Source organism: Lates calcarifer, linkage group LG1 (assembly GCF_001640805.2).
Source record: "Lates calcarifer isolate ASB-BC8 linkage group LG1, TLL_Latcal_v3, whole genome shotgun sequence".
In the NCBI taxonomy this organism is placed as follows: Eukaryota; Metazoa; Chordata; class Actinopteri; family Centropomidae; genus Lates; species Lates calcarifer.
In genome coordinates this window covers 15,444,196-15,463,488 of record NC_066833.1, presented here as the reverse complement: position 1 = coordinate 15,463,488, position 19,293 = coordinate 15,444,196, and the positions used below count along the sequence as shown (strand labels likewise).

General features: G+C 41.1%; 2 protein-coding genes across 6 annotated transcripts in view; one reads left to right on the top strand and one right to left on the bottom strand.

Moving 5' to 3' along the window:
• col4a1 (collagen, type IV, alpha 1) overlaps window positions 1-13,728 on the bottom strand; it is a 37,652-nt gene extending 23,924 nt beyond the window's left edge. Inside the window, 1 exon segment of the mRNA XM_018700344.2 lies at window positions 13,508-13,728. Within this exon segment, the coding sequence (XP_018555860.1) occupies window positions 13,508-13,579 (72 nt within the window). The 5' untranslated portion in view covers window positions 13,580-13,728.
• Window positions 13,729-13,815: 87 nt separating this feature from the next.
• The window catches only part of col4a2 (collagen, type IV, alpha 2), a 53,130-nt gene continuing 47,652 nt past the window's right edge, over window positions 13,816-19,293 (top strand). For 3 of the 5 annotated variants that reach the window (XM_051070751.1, XM_051070747.1, XM_018700340.2), the window contains exons 1-3: window positions 13,816-14,010; window positions 14,255-14,376; window positions 14,476-14,527. In XM_051070751.1, coding sequence (XP_050926708.1) covers window positions 14,339-14,376; window positions 14,476-14,527 — 90 coding nt within the window. In that variant the 5' untranslated portion in view covers window positions 13,816-14,010; window positions 14,255-14,338. Of the gene's footprint in view, window positions 14,011-14,111; window positions 14,148-14,254; window positions 14,377-14,475; window positions 14,528-19,293 lie in introns of all 5 variants that reach the window. The other 2 variants (XM_018700339.2, XM_018700341.2) reach the window with 2 other exon arrangements.

Sequence of the window (19,293 nt, the reverse complement as noted above, 5' to 3'; positions counted from 1 at the left end):
ACATAATGGCTATCAGACAAACATCATGAGATCCAGTCAGGGCATTGCAATTAGGGTACTTATTTCTGTAAGAATTGGATTAAATTAATTCTTCTCATTCAAAATTCATTTATGAAGCAGATATCCTTAGCCAAAGTCATGGCCTTTATCAGGAAAAAGCCCTGCAGAATACTGTTTGTCGACTTCAGAAAACAAAACACAAGATTTCCTGGCCCAGTAGTGTGAAAATTTGTGGAGCCAGAGACAGTGATTTGACTGGAGAATTCCTTTTTAGTTTATCTTCTCAGCAGTGGGGGAGCAGAGAGGAGCCTTCCTTCCACATTGATATGAATTACACTGAGGGGAAATGACAGAAAATAGATAACAGTGCTAACTCAGTTAGGTACATTTCTACTTTATATTCTGGAGTTTTGTATCATTGTGCATGCCCCTCCTCTCATCAGTGCACCTATAACCTTACTACTATAACCAGCTCGAGATAACTTTGTGAATTGCGCTATATAATAAATTGACTTGACTTGACTACTATAACAACTCTGCTATACCTTTACCTCTGTTACTCCCTTAGGTTACAGATTTTTTCCTCAATCTATCTTACTTGCATAAGACTGTGGGTTAGCCAAATGACATTTCCAGTTATCATTATTTAGTACAAAATTCTCTCCATGTCTTAAACTGGATTTGTGTTGAGCATTAGGATTGCATCATGACTGCATGGAGAGGAAGAATGATGACAGCACCCAAGAACTTTTTAATGTATATGTGTTATATTATGATAGAAGTGAGAATTTTTAAAATCTTGCCTCAGGTTATTTTTTGTAATTGTTGCCAGCTGGAGTGACAAGACAACTTGAAGCTATTCTGATCAATATCTTTATATGTACAGTTCCTCAAATGACTGTGTGGTATGAATGTAATCGCTTGTGATGACAAACCAATAGAGAGTGCTCTGAGTGAATGTTTTAGCATCTTTGAGGTCAATTGTTTTGGTTTCAGGGTCCAAAAAATATGCTGTTTTGGTTCAGTCTCTCCACTCTCATCAATCTTATTTCTAATTGTTTTCAGCAAAAGCTCAGACAAAGTTAGCCACCACATATTGAGCGTAGTCAGCCATTAGGAGCCCCAAAATAGAATGACAAATGTATGTGTTATGTTTGTTGTAAGATTCTGCCCCTAAATGGAAAAAAAACAGACTAATGCACCATTTGTAAGAATTAATTGTTTCACACCATCAGCAGTGCAACCATTTTCTTATATTGTGAGCCCAAAAGCTATGCTTCCCTTGGTGATATCTAAAGGGCAAGTTAGCAGTATTTTGCTGCCTGGATTTCTTTCATGGGTTTGTACCAGGTCTAGATTGTCACTGTCCCTGTGACTCAGTTGTTTTGCCTTGGTGTACGGCAGGAAACTGAAGCTGCTGCATGACTTCTCAACCAGTTTACCCATGTGAAAAGAAGTACACAAGTTGACCATATTCTTGCATCACTTGGTCTTGTGTTTACATTTTGTTCCATGTTGTGGGCGGTCGGCTGTTTGGGTTGATTTCGAGTTGGCTGATTTAATTACTTTTAATGACATCCGATGAGATTTTGGCTTTGTGTCCCGCCAGTAAATATTGTGCAATATTGCTAGATTGATCGTATCCATGGACTTTGATATAAACATCTGGGCTCTTCTGTAGACTGAGCAAGCTCCATTGAAATAACAAGTGGCTTTATACACCACATTCCTTCCTTTCAGTGTCTTGAAGTGAGTCTTACACACTCCTGTGTCCGGTTAAAGTCAGTCTTGTTTCCTACACAGATAACAAATGTTTCAAGGCTATTTATACAGCACCAACATTATGAGCCATCAAAAAGAATCCTGCTCTGTTACAGTCAATTTAGAACAGTGGCATACAGTAGATGTTTAACCTGTGTAAGTCACACATATAAAGCCATGCTCATGGCACAGACCATGGCTTCCATATGGAGACAATCAGGATAGTTTTACTCCATAAACGTTGCAACAATCTCACTTAGCAGCAGGGCTCATTAAGCAGCAGAAAATGGTTCAGGTATGAAGCATGCTGCGATACAGGCAATACAGTGCCTTGTAACAGATGAAGCAGCAACAGCATATACACGACATGTGCACAAGCTAGAAAACACATCTACACAAGTCGCACTGCTGCTACTACTCATCTGATTTTGATGTCACAAAAATTGCATGAGATCAGCGTCTCGCCGTTGTTGACTCATTCCAGCTTTTCTGTGGCTTTGGGTATTTATTTGTGTTTTTTCTCTACAGGTCAGTAAGATCACAGGTGCTACTGACTGCAACTATGTTGCTCCCACAACAGTCCTCAGCTACACACACAGCAGAGAGATAGACAGAAAAGTTTTTTTCAGACTGTGCTGGATTGAACTGTGCTGCTCTGACATTCCTGGCCTTCTCTGGTACTGAGAGGCTGGGATGGGAGAATAAGTGGAGGAGGGGAATTTTCTATCTGACTGCCATACTTGGAAGACAAGGCTCCTGGTGCAACTTACTCTGTAAACAAGCATGAGTGTGTCTGTGTGAGGGTGAGCTGCACGTGCACAAACTCTACAATGTGAAACAGCATATTTAGATATCGAGAGAAGCCAAACCAATTTTTCACATTAACTGCTCCTGTGAACTAGATTCTCTAAAAATATTTCATATTCTCCTATTTTCAGTGCATGAAATAAATGTTTGAAAACACTATTCAAAATTTGTTTCATTTTGTGGGGAAATTCAACTTTAATATAATAACTAACGTATAACTTAACTATAATAGATATTACACAATATTACACAAGTAATGACAATTTATTGAAAAATAATAATGATAAAATCTTTAACATGCACTTTACATTTCACATTTCACACTTGCTAAGCTAGTGAGCTGCTGCCTGCATCTTCTCCTTTAACTCCAGACAAGAAAACAGATACAGACATAATTCCCAAAAAAGTTAATAAGTATTCAATAACAAATGCCCAAATCACACAGCAAAAAATGTCTAAAAGACACAAGGTCGTCTCATGTAGCGTTACAAATAGCAGACACACTTTAGTTTTACATAAATTCTCCTGAGGAACCCAAGGCCAAAATTGAAAGTCCTATACCTTCAGACATATTATAAGCACCATACGCAATAAAACAGGGTTATGTTTTCCATTTCCTTTATCTAAGGAGTCCTGTAGCACTTATTTGTTGAGACCAACTTTATGTAAAACATGTCCTGTTCTGGCTGCAGGCAGCAGGTATACATCTGCTCTACAGAAATAATATGAGGCTTCTGTAACTAAAAGCAGATGTATCTGCAGAGAGCTTTTCTCTCTCTCTCTCTCTCTCTCTCTCTCTCTCTCTCTCTCTCTCTCTCTCACACACACACACACACACACACACACAGCCCCAAATCATGCCTGCAGAAAAAACACATGGATGAGGATGTGCAGAGACACACACACATGAACACATTGTGGACATTATGAAAGTCCTTGAAGTCATAAACTTTATCAAGCTTCATGAGGTCACACATCCTTATGTTACCCTGATGTTTCTCTGAGAAAATCTGAAATTGTAAGAAAATACATAAAATGATAGAGTAGAGGGAAAGTTTAAATACACAAATGACAACAAAGGTATGCACACACACACACACACACAAGTTAATGAATAAAAGTAACAAATGCACTTTTCAGTCGCCAGTCTGCTCATGCATGACCAAGCACGACCAGGTTAATGTTGCCTATCATCAAATTAGGGGCCAGGAGACCACAGCAGCTGTAAATGGTGGGGTCTCAAAGTTAAAGGAAGCATCAAAAAACATCAAATACATCACCGCTTATCAGTGTCATGCAGGTCCACGCTTAACCTGAGCTTTTCAACAAACACTGGGATCTAATATCAGCACAAGCCCAGAGTAATTCTGTTCTAGAAGCCAAACATGGCCTGCTGCAGTCAGACCAGCAAACACACAGCTCATCCAGTGGGGCTGCAGAAGTTGTTGAACATGTCAGCAGACATGCAACATAAGGCAGGAACATTGTACAGTCATGTTCAGGGAGACAGTGGCAGGCATGTTAACAAACCACCCAGGAATTCTCACATGCAAAATTAACTCAGCAAATGAGAAAATTGTTTTAGACAATTTCTCAGGCCCAGCTGGTCACAGTGTTTTGTGTGTGTGCTGGTACTGTATGCATGTGGTAATATGAAATCCCTAAAACTGGCTGATCTTCAAGTGCTAGTGGGATAATTGCAGCTGGTGGAAGGGACTCCAGAAAACTGTTATCCTCTGATTACTCACTGTACGTGTTAAGAAAATATGAAGTATGAAAATAGTGTGATAATAGATCAGACTGAAGCCAAAGAGAAGAATCCATTAGTTCAATGAACAAACATCACTGTGATTCATTACAATGCTTTAGCTGTTACTAAACACAACTGGCCACCTTTCACTCAACTGCATTTAGGCAATTTCCACAGCACTTTGATGATTCTAATTGATCCTATACAATATATTCCTGCCTTAGGTTACAAAGGTCCCTGATCTCTTTTAATCAGCTAGTCCATCTGTATCCCATCTTGACCAGTCACATGACCCGCACAGTGTCATCCTGTTGACCTGTGACCTCTGGTCAGGCCATTAGAGGGGATTTAGATGTTCAAACAGAGCTTTCAATATAAAGGTCATCTTGACTCTGCTCTTCTTCAGTGTTTGAGTGTTTGTGTGTGTGTAAGGATGTGCATGTGGATGAAATGTTACCTTGTTAACAAATTAAGCCAGACTCCTACTAATCTTTTGGTCTTAAGAGGGGACATTCCAGCTCTAACTACAGCACAAACACACACATACACACACTAGCACTCCACCCATGATTGCATTCTTGCCTTGAAGCTGGTTCTGAGGATAAAACACACTTTTTAGCCCCCCAAATAGAGGAGACACTGTGTCTCTGCCATAGAAAACTACAACCTAAGAACAGAAACCTAACTCACTAGCTGTGAGATCAGTAGTGTAGCCTGGACTTTTTGGTTTGTATGCAGAGATCTGTTCACTTGCCCACACATCACTGGTCTGCACAGTTATTGTTCCACATAGTGAAAAAAAAAATTCCTCAACAATCCCACAGGAACAGGGTCGGTCCAAGTGCTACTAATAAACACAAACATCAAATCAAAAGCTCTCTACCTCTGCACGTCTTTCTCTCATTTGCTTGTTTGCAGCTGCATTTTTGGATGCCTGCAGCCCAGAAATAAAATAAAATTAGACCAGCATTTGCAGTTTTTCACAAATCTGGTACTGAGGCAGTAAGAGGGGGAAAATAGTTGCGGGTGGTAGAAACAGAGAGGTGGGAGGAGGGAGAGAAGGCAACAATCACTTTGTTAGGACGTTTGTTTTCTCTGAGAAAGAGCCAGTTCAGTTCATGTGAGCGGGCCGCAGAGCTCTTGAGTGCTTCAGCTCTGCTTGTGGCTCCTCTGTGAATGTGCAGCACTGTGCCACAGGATGTGGGATTTAGGAAGCCATTCTTTCTCTAAGGAGGAAGGCCTCTTCCTTGCCTTTTATGCTCACAAAGACAAGAAGAGGTTGGGTTAACCTCGCGTCTCTCAAGAGCACTCTGGTATCTGGGAATAATGTCAGCACGTGAAGACAAGGAATGACCTCTATGACTCATGTACCAACCAGTTACATCCAACCTGGAACATTCTCTCACAAACTGCTCAGTTGTGCTACTCAGCTGTTTTCACAGCAAAAAGAAGAAGTTTTACCTCTGTAGTTGTAAAGTTTCAAACCTAAATTTGTTATCTGTCGCAAAAACAAACACGTTACATGGAAACATCTGGGATGTGACTCAGTAAGTTATACAAAGAAGTATTACCATCAAGGTGACACAATGCATCCATCTGGGAACATAAATACACAGGATATGTGTGTACATAAACCTTATTTCTTATTCTTTTTAACAAAGGCTGTTCCATTTGTGGACGCTGTACATCCACTGATGATGTTGCTTCAAGAGAGAAAATCCTCTTGTGAAATTAATGTCATCACTGCAAGCACTGTGAGTTTTACACAACTCATAACTGAGGCAGCATCTCAAGAGCAAAAATAAGTGTGAGAAAGAGGAAATTCCAAGGAAGAAAGGCAATCTTTAGCCAAGCACTTTACTTAAAAGTCTGCAACAAACTAATGGATAATTGAGCCCTTTAGCCCCATTACCAGACCATTCACTTCAGTTGATAGCTATCTAATAGACAGAGCTGCCCTCTGTTGTTCTCCTGTTTCCATATCAGGTCTCATCTCCTAAATCACCATTACATCACTGTCGTTTGAACATATGGAGAGACTGTAACTTACAGATTCCTCCGCCCTGAGGCTTTGGAGATGCCGAATGCCGACAACAGATCCAATCACAAATCAGCTAAAAATGTTTTAATCTACCCCTAGACTCAGCTATGCATTGAAGGATTAGCATATCTCCTCTTCTCCTGATGTGAACCACATCATGTGACAGGCTTAGCTAATTTCCTACGAGTTATCTGATTAAGCCTTTTTTTTCTGGAATACTTCAGTAGAATAACAGCTAGATAACTGAACAATTCTCATTGTCCGGCAAGTCAACAGAGCACAACCGCCAGCAGCAGGATAAAAGAACAACATACTAGGAGATGAATAAAGCATCTGTTCTTCCAGGAAAGAAACTCAAGGCTCTAGGTATGGATACACAGGCACTCTCAGGTCTCAGTTCGTCTGAATTACAGTTGGATCTGACTTGCAATCTGCTATTTCTATCAGTCTCACTCTGTAAATTTAGTGCAATGACAGTACAGTACTACCATGTCTGGTAAAAGCTAACTCTAGATTAGTTAAGATGAGGAGAGCACACAAGACTAAGTGAGGTCTACAGTGAGAGGTGTAGGGCACAGACAAAGTTAAAAACCAGATTTCACCATTTCAGACATCACTGTCATGTTCAGCTGACAGACACAAGAAATGTCTCCAGTTCATCTAATGCTCAGACTTGTTGAATGGCGCCACACGCCACATACGCCGCATTCTGGCAAGAGCATTAATCAGTTAACTTTTAATGGAACAAATATGAAGCATGTGGCTGTCTCATCTGTAATATCATGTGGTCTCAAGTGTCTCTTTTTCTTCAGCACTGGTGATATCCAGCTTCCCTGTATCTACCATGGCTCAATCTGCCAACACTAAGTCCATCAGTTCTCCACTCAACACTCAAACTGACTGTGTCCCCTGCTCTCTCTTAATCATCTCATCTGCACACACTCAAAACACAGAGATAAATGTGTGTGAGAGAGGAATCTGTAGGTTTGTAGCTCCCTCTGGCTGGAGCTTATTCTTGGGCATAGTTTCAAAACATTTAAGCATTAGTTCTCAGCTGGGAACATTTGCTGTGTTTCATCTGATACCATAATTTAAAGGTCAACTGTAAAGACAAATGTCTCACTGGCTGTGTAGCCGTAAAATTGGTAAATTGGGAAGTTCCAAAGTAAAGGGTCAAGTACAAATGAGAAGGTCCACCTGCTCCTGCACCATGAACCTGTCCAACTGTGTCATGTCTCATTTTCTCTCAAATTTCCTCCCTCATATGTTGTCTCTGTCACTATAGTATTTCTTTGGCTCTTTGATTGGCTTACTTAGATAATGCCAGGACTGGAATAAACAGACTGCCTTCATAGACAAACAGTAGCTGTAACTAATGTCAGGTGAGAACCTGTAAGTCTGTAACTCCTCATGACATTTAACCAAAAGAGGATAATTTCATACATCTGTTATGTGCAGTGATATTTTTTTACAATTTGCCAAATCACAACCACCCCGACTGATCTCCCGATGTAACATCAGTTTAGGAGCGCTCAGTGTGATGACCCTCTCTTGACCTGTGTGTCTTTTATTCAGGTTGTGGCTGCTTTCCTTGCAGGTACTGGAGGTGGGTGTGGCAGAGGGGCATCAGAATTTGAGCTCATTAATGACCCTGGCACATCTGGACCCTGTGTTTCAGTGATCCTTTTAAAAACCTTGTCAGAGCTCAGTTCTGGCTCTCTATCATTTATTCTTTCAAATAATATAATTTTTAATTGTCTTTGTTGTGTGCGTCTCTCTCTTTAGTCATGGCTGTGTGGCCCAGTTTGTGACTCTCAGCTTCTGATTTTTATCTTTATTTTATTTGGATTCATTTTTTTATGAGAACAATCTGTGTCTTTCTTACAGAAACCCTGAGTCATGTCTTCTGGATTTATAAGCAAATAAGTCTTGTAGATAAGTCTGTCATGTAGAAAGAAGGGACAATCTCTATGGTGTTTATCCGAGAAGATCCATCTCTACATGTGTGTTTATGTTAGAGGAACAAGAGTGACACTTATAGCAAAAATAGAGTAGTGTGTCATGACCAGTGTTTGTTTTGATAGTTGCCATACACAAACCCCTTTCCTAAATTTTCCAACATTCCAAGCTAGTGTAATGAGCAAGAGAAGGCTGCTTGATTTTCTGTGTCAGATGTTCAGGCAGTTTTTCAGCTAGGGACCTTGTAAGATGTCCAAATTTCTTTCACTACAACTCTGTATGGAACAAAAGCAGTAACAAGTTGAAGTTGAAAAAATTACTTAATTATGTGCGGATGTTGGATGTTGAGCAGGATGAGTAGTAGTCGCTCAGAGGTTTCATGTGCTGGCTGAGAAGCTCAGTTGGCATTCAACTGCTGATGTGTTTTCTGTTCTGCATTTTCATTCTGTCAATTAAGGCATGAATACTATTGAAAGGGTTTTAGTTATGAGGGTACATTGATTTAATAGGGTTGAGGTGCTTAAATTTTTTTTTTAAATATTCTAACTTTTAAGTAGGCAAATAGTTTTTAGACTTTCTGCTGCATTAAAAAGATGCAAAATCTCACAAAGGCATCATCCAGTTTAGTCAGCTCATGTGGGAATAAACTGAAGAATGACTTTGTTTTTCATATAAGACCTCAAACCTTCTCCAGACCTCTGAAGGCAGCAATTTTATAGCTTCCATTTGTGAACACACATCCATATCCAGAAACCCAGACCTGCATTGTCCAGTAGAGGAAACACAAACACAGACACACAGAGTAACCACAGAGCTAAAGTATAATAAGAGGGTTGCCATAAAGTAATCAAACATTTGCATTCTATGGCAACTTTGACTTAACTATTCTTTAGTACTGCACCTGTCCTTTGTACATAAAGCAGGACAACACAGAAGCTTTTCAGGCCAAAAGCTGACAAAGAGAACAGCTGAAGTAGAAGACAGCCAAAACTTCACTCTTCACCTCACATGGCCCAAACAAAAAAACACAAAGTCATAAATCTAATGGTACCATTATCACTGTCTTGATTATCCTCTATAGTTGGACAATTTGGCAGCAGTGGGTGGAAGTTCAGGTCAAGGATGAGAGTGTGAGACTAAAAGATTTGCTACGGGGTATCATCTCTGGCTCCGACACACATTCCTCCACTTCTGGGGCTCGCAACCCCTCGCCAGCAACCTCCCCCTCTCCATCACTCTCCACCTCCCACTTTCCTGCCAGACATACGTATCTATTACGCCATCTCTATCCAAACCACAAATGACATTTATGACTCACCAATTTCACGGTTAAACTGCTAAATTGCACTTTCACCATTACAGTACACCTCGGGGAAGTAACCGATCTCGAGGACAGCACTGTGGGTAGTTGAAGTGAAAATATCTTCGTGGGACAAAATAATGTAAACATAAATACAGCTGCCTTCTTGTGATGCTTGGACCACAGGGATGTGAAAGAGGCTTTACCATGCTTGACCACTATTTAATCCCCTCCTTACTTGGCACAGACAGGGAACACACACACAGGCAAAAAGTGGGGCATACCTGCCACACTACTTGGGTATCAAGGTCAGAGAAGAATTACCTTTGCCACCCAGAGACGCCTGTCAAAATACAGAGACACAAATGCTATCACAACTCTTCCAAATGTAGGCATTTTTACAATGCTGGGGACAGGGGTCAGGCAAGTTGTGTCTTCCCAGGGTGCATCGCTTGGTTGGTGGCCGGTCATGGTGACAGAGTCAGCTGTTGTCTCTGTGGGAGGTGGCTGGTTCTACGGGATCAGGCTTAGACCAAACAACAAGCAGCCTTGTCTGCACTTTGAGCAGCAGGACCAACAGATCAACTCTTGATCACGATTCTCAGCTTTCAACTGGCAATACACACTCACATTCCTCAGGGTGTACGGGGATTAATGGCTCTCAGTGTTGCTTCCTCCATATTTGAGTTGTGTTCATCCTCCCTGGGGTTCACCCTGTTCTGGAACAACATGGCCAAGCCTGTAGCAGGAACCTGGCACTACAGAGAAGTTCTTCTTTCCCACCAGCGACTGCCTTTCCCAATCCCTCCATCCAACATCCCACACACAAACTCTCACTCCAGGAATCTGCTAATCTGCCCTTCTTCCTCTTCCTCCTCCTCACACTCCTCTAGGAATTACTAATGACTCATTCTGAAGGGAGAGAAACTTGACTCTGTTGATATTAAATAAACAGAGGAGAAATTCACCCGGGATCAGATGATGCAGTGAAAAAATTGGGAGCAAAGGGCAACATCGATCTAAATATTAGCTTGTTGCTTCATCCTTAAACAGAGTAAAGGCAATCTTATATTATCTTTTTATTACTGGCTTTCTAAAGTCAGCCTGACCTGTTCTTCGCTTTGGGTTATCACATTTGTTAGTGCTTGCATACATCAGTGGTTGACCGTGACTTGTTTATTCTGTATATTCATTCCTGGCCTTAGTTTGGCCCCACTGAATGTGAAGGAGCCCAAACAGGAGGTTCTGATACTCAGTCAGCGTCACATCTCTGTGTATGTGGAGACAAAGAAGAGATAAACACGCTGAGCCGCCCTGTGGACATGAGCCAAACATTTATTTTCTTATACCAGACTCAACTTTATGCAAGAGCAGGTCAAAGATACAGTTGCATATTAAGTTAAGAAATACATATGACTACATTTCAGCCTGTGGTATCTGTGTCACTGTTCTGGATGTAATGAGCTTTGGATGGATGAAAGCCTCAGACAGAATCACAAACTTCCTGTTCTGGACCTCCCATGGGTGGATGGGAGGTCCAGAACCCCCCCAAAAAAATCTGAATATTGAATTACTCCAGTTTCATTGGCGTTATCTGATCAGTGACAAGATGTTCAGCCAGATACACACCTCCTCTATTCTCCTCTCCTCAGTCCAGAAGTGTTGTGTCTGTCCAGAAAACCAGAAAAAGCTGTCTCTGTTTAACCTGATATGTTGGCTCCCAGCACCATTCACTTTTATCCTAAGCAGCTCAGTCTTAATAGAGTGAACAACAGAGTGAATGATGATTGTTTTGTTGATAAAACATCTGGGGAAAGGGAAGGGGAGTCAAAGCTACTATACTTAATTTGCTGTCAGCATAACCTGGAAAATGTATGGAGAAAGCTTTACTGCGCTGAAAATGTAAAGCTTGGAGAGATGCTTTATTTTTTTAACATTTATTCTTGAGTTGACATTTGCAGCCAATATACTGAATCATTTCTCTCAAATGCAACTTTTTTAATGACCCTTTATGACATCATCTCATTGCTTCAATCCATCACAACTGAAAATATATCTGCAGAGGATGGGAAAAAGTCTCCACATGATAATGCCAGGCTCCCTTATGAGATGTAACTTTTGAAACATCACATATGGTTCCGCTGTGCAGCAATACTTAATGATTAACAGCCTGTTCTTCCTCATCTTTACACGTCATACAGTCAGCTAATGTTTTCTCCCAATCACCTGGATTTCTGCTACTCCCGTGAGAGAGAGGTTTCCGCTGGAAACTCCACCATGCTTTAAAATAAAGCGCAGCATCTGATGACCACGGCAGTATATTTCAACAACAGAGTCCAACAAGGCTGAATCTCATTGTACAGTACATGAGCATACAAAGCAGAAAGTCTTTAAAATGTTTCACTCTCAGGGGAGACTTGAAGCACAAGCAACAAGTTTGTTCTCCTACTTCTGCTTCCCATTCCCAACTCATTCATGGATTATCTGCTTTTGGTTGTGTAGAAACTGGATCTGCAAAGCATAAAAAATATTGCCCTGTCTTTGTTCTTCTGTGATACAGTCAGGCTGAAACGTTCCCATTTGTCAAGCATTTGACCTCATAAGGCAGTTTACTGATCAAAAGCTTGGCTTGCTTATTGAACTCCTGATTTGGACTTAAGTGTGCAAAGCCTTCCTTTCTCCATACAAACTGTTCCCAATAAAATCTGACAGTGACAGTGACCAGTAACAGTGACCATCAGTGTGAGTAGGGATGCACCAATCCAATATAGCAGATCATCTGCAGAGCCACATAAAATACTGTTTGTGTTGATGTACTTTTAAAATTCAGTGTTTCTGGTATCAGTAATATATGTTCAGTCTTGGCAGGTCACCAGCTACATAAAATTATTGTAACAAGCTCCACACAGAGAAGTGTGCAGATTAAATGTGGGAAAATGGGAGCACTGGCGTTGGATTGGGTATCAGCAGATATCCTGAGCTGAGGAATTGGAATTGGTGTATCTACATATATATATATATATATATAAAAAAAAAAAAAAAAATATATATATATATATATAAAACTCTGTTCCACTGGTATTACTCTCACTACAGTGGCTCATTTTTATTCACAGTGATGACAATGTCAGATTTGGTTGAAAGAGTAGCTGGTGTGCCTGATCAGACTTACAGTCATGAGAGGACATTTTTCAAAATGTTCACTGTAAAATTCCCTGGATTCCTTAAATTTAGATTTCAGCTTCTTAAGAGACACAGTCGAGAAAAGTTTATTGGATTATCTAGACATACCGATGATTAACTGCATACACATTGCTCTCTCTCTCTTTAACACACACACACACATACACTTGAGCTACTGTAGGCACTCTGCCCCACCCTCACCCTCCTCCCTCTCTCTCTCTCTATCTCTCTCTCTGCTCCTCTTCAGCAGAAGGAGGTTGGACTGGGAGAAAACCCAACTCAAAGTGTTCGGAGCAACATGACAGAGCCGCACCAAAAATAAAAGATTTACACACAAAAGAAATCAACACATATTTAAAAAGATAAACATCTGGAACAAATGACTTCTCAGTGATGCTGAAACAAATGTCTGCTGGTCGTTTTTAACTGCTTAGGCACCAACAGCACTGAACGCTATAAATAATGCTATTAATGTGTCATCAGACTGAGTATGTCAGAGATAATAAGGTAGAGCTTGTTGCACACAAAGACTGTTCATGTATTTATAGTCATTTATATACATGATGAAAGTTTAAAAGAATCCCCAGCCGCACTCAGTTTGAGAGTTGTCCACATTATCATAATCCGATTCAGTTCAAAAGATACTTTTTACACAGGTCTACCTTTAAACACAACCCAAAATGTTACAGATGTTTCGTCCACTTACCTCAGCCCCCGTCAGGTCTACACTTGAGTAGAGAGCCGCCAGCAGTAACAGAGTGCAGGACTGTAACAGCATCGTGCCGGTGCAAACACAAACAACCACCTGTTAGCCGCTTCTTGTCCTCTTTCCTCAGGTAATTCACGGTTTATCGGCGGAGCACATACAGCACGTTTGGCTGCATCTTTGTCCGAGACGATGTGAGGTTCTGATCAATGCAACTTGGTCTTGTTGCTGTGGCACCACACCCCCCGCCGCCTCCCAAAAAACGACCACCCTCACTCATGCAAAGAGACACAACCGTGCTGTTACAAACACTTTGACTTTTCTCGGTAAGGAGAGGGACTACTCTACACACATTGCTGTTTTTGTGACAATATTTGAGGGTGTTTTGGTGCCACGGTGACCGGTCACCTGAAACTTTTCGGTCCAGGAGTGCGCGCATCTTTTCCCCCGTGACTGACAACTTCCTTCGGCTTGCCATCGGCGAGCAAGCTTGGGGGGCGACTGTAAGTAATGCATTTTAATTAAATGCTATTTAATTTGATGCCAAATTAATGGCACAACCCTCGAGAAAAACAGATTTATTGTTACAAGTGTTTCCTGTCAGCAGTTTCACGTGACGCAGCAGGTGAAAACAGTGAAAGTAAGACAGTTGTACCTTTATTTAGACACTTATTCTGCTGATCAGGTGTATATACTCATGATTAACAAGTGACTTAGTAACAGTGGGGGGGGATTGATGTGCCTCAGGTCGGGCAGTCATGCTGTAGAAGCTGTCTCTGCAAGTGAAAGAGCGGCGTGGGACAAAAGTTTGCGGTCAGCACGAGTGGGACCATGCAAGGGCAACACAACAGAGGACTGAAGAATCTGAGGTAGGTTCAACACAATATGAGCTCAGCTCACTGCAGAGATCATGGCCACACGATTAACTGATCTGCGCTATTAACGCTGTCATGTTTCATTGACTGCAGGCTGTTGCTTCTGTGCCTCTCCGTTGCCATCCTCGCCTCTGGAGTGCACGCGGTAAGTTTTCTCTCCCACGTGGTGTTGATTATTTTTTGTTTATAAGCTTTGAAACTTGCGCCTGTTAACAATTAACATATGAAACTGAAGCTGATTGCGTCTCTGGGTTTGGTTTGTCTTTCCTGGAGCTGCTCAGGAGACACGCAGACCTCAGTGTGTGTTGATCGTGGGAGTGTCTGGTTTGGGGAGTTTCTCCAGTAGGTGGGCTCTTGGCTTTCAGTGATGGTAAATAGCAGCAAAGCTCAAAACAGTCTCTTGTGAAATGACTCATGTTGCAATGTTACTGAAAGAAGTACATTCCCAGTGTTTCATTTTCATAAAATGAATAAACAGAAATGGGATACGGTGCAGGGTTACACTGTGTTGTGCTTCGCTTGACCCATTGACCTGATAGGGACTGAGGAGTGAGGTCATGACCTTTGTCAGCATGATGATATGTTGTTGAGCTTTATGAGTATGCATTTGTCATTCTGTGCTTAAGTGACTTTAACCCACTACTCTGCTTAATTAGAAAAACATGCACCAATACATTCCATGCACATGTTTGTGTGTGTCAGTCTAAAAGATCCCATTAGTTAAAGGACCAAAGTAACATCATCAGATACAGTGGAAACTTTTCAGTCTGCCTTAAATCTCCATTATCACACAATGATAATGACACTTGAGATAATAAGAGAATAGGTGTTAATTCCGATGGATTACCTGTGAGTAACTAATGTTCACGTTGTGCATAAATTAATTTAAAAGATGGCTTTCTCATTGCCAGGAGAGATTTTGAAAATAAATATCTGTACATCATGCACTTTTAACAGGGAAACACGTATTTACAGGAGAAACACAACAAGTTTTTGTATACAAAGTTCATGCACAAACTGAAACTGTACATATTAACAGGTGAATGGAAAAGCACTCGGTATGGAGGAGACTTTGGGTGAATAGACCCATGGTGCGTATCCTGTTATCAGACAAAATACATGTTCATTATCAGTGGAGCAGTTCCGTATGTTTGCTGACATTACACGTCACCGCTCCCGCCTTGGAAAATACCCTCCTGTTCATTTGTTGTTTTTCTCACACACCTACATGTGTAAACAGCCTCCAATGGGTCTTACCTCACTCTCACAAGTTGTCATAAACGTTTAAGCAAAAGAGAGAATACAGATGTTACATTAGATTATTATGTTTGATTGTGCCAAACTACAAATAGATGTAATACTTCTCCTTTCTCTCCTGACCTGCTGAGTTTATATGGCCTACTTTATTTTTCCTTTCATCAAGCTCACATTTCTGAGCTAGGTGAAAGGAGACAAAAATGCACACGATACTGAATCCATGTGTGCACTGCATGATTGTGAGCTTGCAGCACATGAGCATGTTTTGCTTTTTCTGTTTGTTCAAGCTTGTGCTTGTTCTATCAGACATCTAATATCATACTGAAGGCTCTTAGATGAAAAGTTATTTTCTCGGGTGTGATGAAAAGGCCCCGTTGTCTCTTGCTTTTATCAGATTTGGTCAGGGCTTGATTAAAAGCGTGTGACACAGCTCAGCTCCTCTGTGTATTGTGAAGCTTTGCTCCAAGGTGGTGATATTGGGAGAGAGGAGGCTAATTTTAGTTTGGCACCGTCCATGTGCTCTGTGCAGGCAAGTTCACTGTTAAAAGAAGAAACAGCTCACATTAATTAAAAACAATGAATAGAAACAAAATAGCTTCAGTTTCTTGCTGTGACGTACAACCAGCATCTGACTTTTTGGAAAAAATATCTGCATCTGTGCATATTAAGAAGTTGTTAAAAGAATAATGAGCAGTCAGTTTCAGTAGTTGTGAGCTGAAGGTAATGTGGCGGTCGGAGAGTTGATGTGACATGTAAAAAATGTGCAGGAAGTAGTAACCAATCACACGCCCCTTTATGATGTTTCCCATCTGACACAGAATTTCTCAATCTCAACTTTGTCAAAGAAAATATGTTTCTGTTTAATATCAAATCCAAATCTGACCCTTGGGACTGATTCAGTTCTTTGAACCAGACCCCCGCATCTGTGTTGTACAACTCTTTCCCACCATCTGACTCCACGTGATGCTTTACATTTGGAATTCCCCTGCCCATTGAAAAAATCATTCTCAAGATATTTTGCCCTGTGAGATTTGATTTAGTTATTTTCATGTTCCACTGCCTTTGTAAACAAGTGGAACTCTGCCTTCATAGAAGAGGGGGGCATGATAATCCTTTCAATACGGGTGTAATGGCACGCATTTTCCTGGAAAGCATTCACGGTGTTGAACCCTATAATTCAAACCTTTCTTATTTCTCACCTTCGCACAGCCGGCCTCACATAGCCTGAAGTTGGCATGAATGTCGGATTGTTCGAAATGGTCAAACACATCCCCCATAATATCATGTGAGAGAGGGGTTTCTAAAGCTGTTTGATCATTGAACATGTTCTGAAGAAGTATGCTAGTGCCTTCAAGCCCTTCATATGCTTCAGTTAAAGTGCTTGTAGGATTTTTAAACAACCCTCCACACCAATCTGACATTCACACCCACTTCATACAGTGATTTTTAGGTGCGTGGAGATTAAAAAGTTCAAACTTGTCTGTGAAACCCTCTTTTGTAAAATCTTCACAAAACACTACGTGGACAGTTGAGTGCAACATGATAAATGCCTTGAAAACAATACACTGCTGTTATCCCCATTTGAACTCTCCACTGAGTCTCTCCCCTCTCTACTGTGGCAGGATTTTCTCTCCGCCTTCAGAACTGGTATATCCTCCACATCTTCTGCTGTTGTGATTTGGTGGGGGGTGGAAGGGGGCTGCCTTTAACAGTTTTTGTAACCACTAACAATTTGACATGCACTCCCACCAGGCTTCAAGTATCAATTAGTCTACTGGTTATTTTTTCAATTAATCAATTATTCCCGTTGTCTGTGAAGTGTCATAAAATAGTAAAAGTTCCCATCATTATCCAACCAACAGTCCAGATCTCAAAGATATTGTGTTAATTATCACGTTGAAAACTGGACCCAACCCATCTTTGGGACTTATGCTTGAAAATTGCTAACATGATTACTGATCAAAATAGCTGTAGTTTTTCTGTCAATTGACTAATTAGTTAATCTACTAATGGTTTCAGCTCAAAGGGCCACTTCATGCAGCAATTTGCCCTCTATTAACCAACCCAGTGCAACACCATTAAACAGGTTTGTTTGCATACCAAACCCTTGAGGTCAGTTTTGCTGCCAAGCCTACTTTGACTCTAATGTGCCACATTACAGGGCCTTGGGGACAGTTTTTGTGGTACAACAGTATCCTATTTTCTGTATTTCCTGCTCTGAATTCTACACTGAGATGCCATACTTTGTTGGGAAAATTCAACCCCTTTGGCTCATGAGAGCAAAAATATGATTCTGTGCAGAAATGCATGCACACCCCCTCTTCGCACAACCGCATAAACCATGCACACAAATACCATTTATCAGTGTCCAGTGACGGAGGAAGGAAGGCTCTTGAGGCAGTAATGTTAACAGGATGTTTCGTATAGGACCCTTTGAGAGGTTTGATTCTCATGTGTTTGAGAATATATTTCAAGATGTGTTTGAGCACGATGGAATGAGGGGATCGTTCTGGCAGCGGATGTGTGAGTTGTGGGAATTTTGCAGACTCCTACACTACCTGGAAGCCCAGCAGCAATGTCTGCTTTAGCAGTTACCCTCTTTTCGGCTAAGTGGATGATTGTGATAAATGTTGTTTCTGCATGTGCCTTTTTGGCACTGTATTCCACATGGTCAAACTAAATCAAACTGAGTTTGTTTTGAATATCCATAAGAGAATAGGAAAAAGATGCAAGTTATGGAAATGCAGTTTACATTAGTTAAAAATCCATGCGGTATAAAACCACAAGCCTGTTTTTTAGATGTGAATGAGTGATGTGCATGTTGGGGGTCACCACATGGAAAGCAGACACGTGACTGACCTCTTGAATGTGATTGTTTTATGGGAGAGGAAGGCATGTGTCCGGGGCGAGGGGAAGATGTCTGCCCGTGATAAGGGAGGAAAAAGGGCAAGCACATCCCCTGCCAAAATAGTGGCTGTGATATGGAGAATGCTTGGCTGTAACAATTGGGGGAAGAGCCCATTGTGCAGTGCTGCAGGAAACCACAGCCTCGGATGAGAGGCCCGTATGTGGAGCTTCCCTATCACTGATGTGTGTGCATTGCGTAGCGAGGAAGACATTGAAGCAGAGGTGGCATGCAATTTCCACTGAGGTGTTGCCATCACCTCTGGAATAAACCCCTCTGACCTTTCTGCATTTGTGCTGCATTACATCTGTGTAGATGGTTGACCGTGTGCATGTGTGCTTACATGTGAATGGATTTATATTATGTGTGACTTTTGTTTGTTTAAATGTAGTTTCCTTAATTTGTGAAAGGTGACTTTGTGGTGGTGATTATTTGATTAGTCTCTGTGGTCCAGCATTGTAACAGTAAGGAAAGGCCTGGTGAGCTTGGCTGTTTGCCACCATTGCAAACAAGCATGTTTGTACAATTACAGTATGAGCACCGCTGAAAGCAAAGTATTGTGATAGAGGATTAAAAGGTCAGTAAATCTGCACCAGACTTGTTTGGAGTTTCTTGTTGGGTATTGAAAGATGCTTGAATTAGTCAGCCAATTTACTCTCTATCATTAGCAGGATGTATAAGTGTGTGCCTAATTTTCTTCTTCTCGCACGTGCAGAATGTGTGGGCTGTGTTTATCTCTGGGCTTAGTG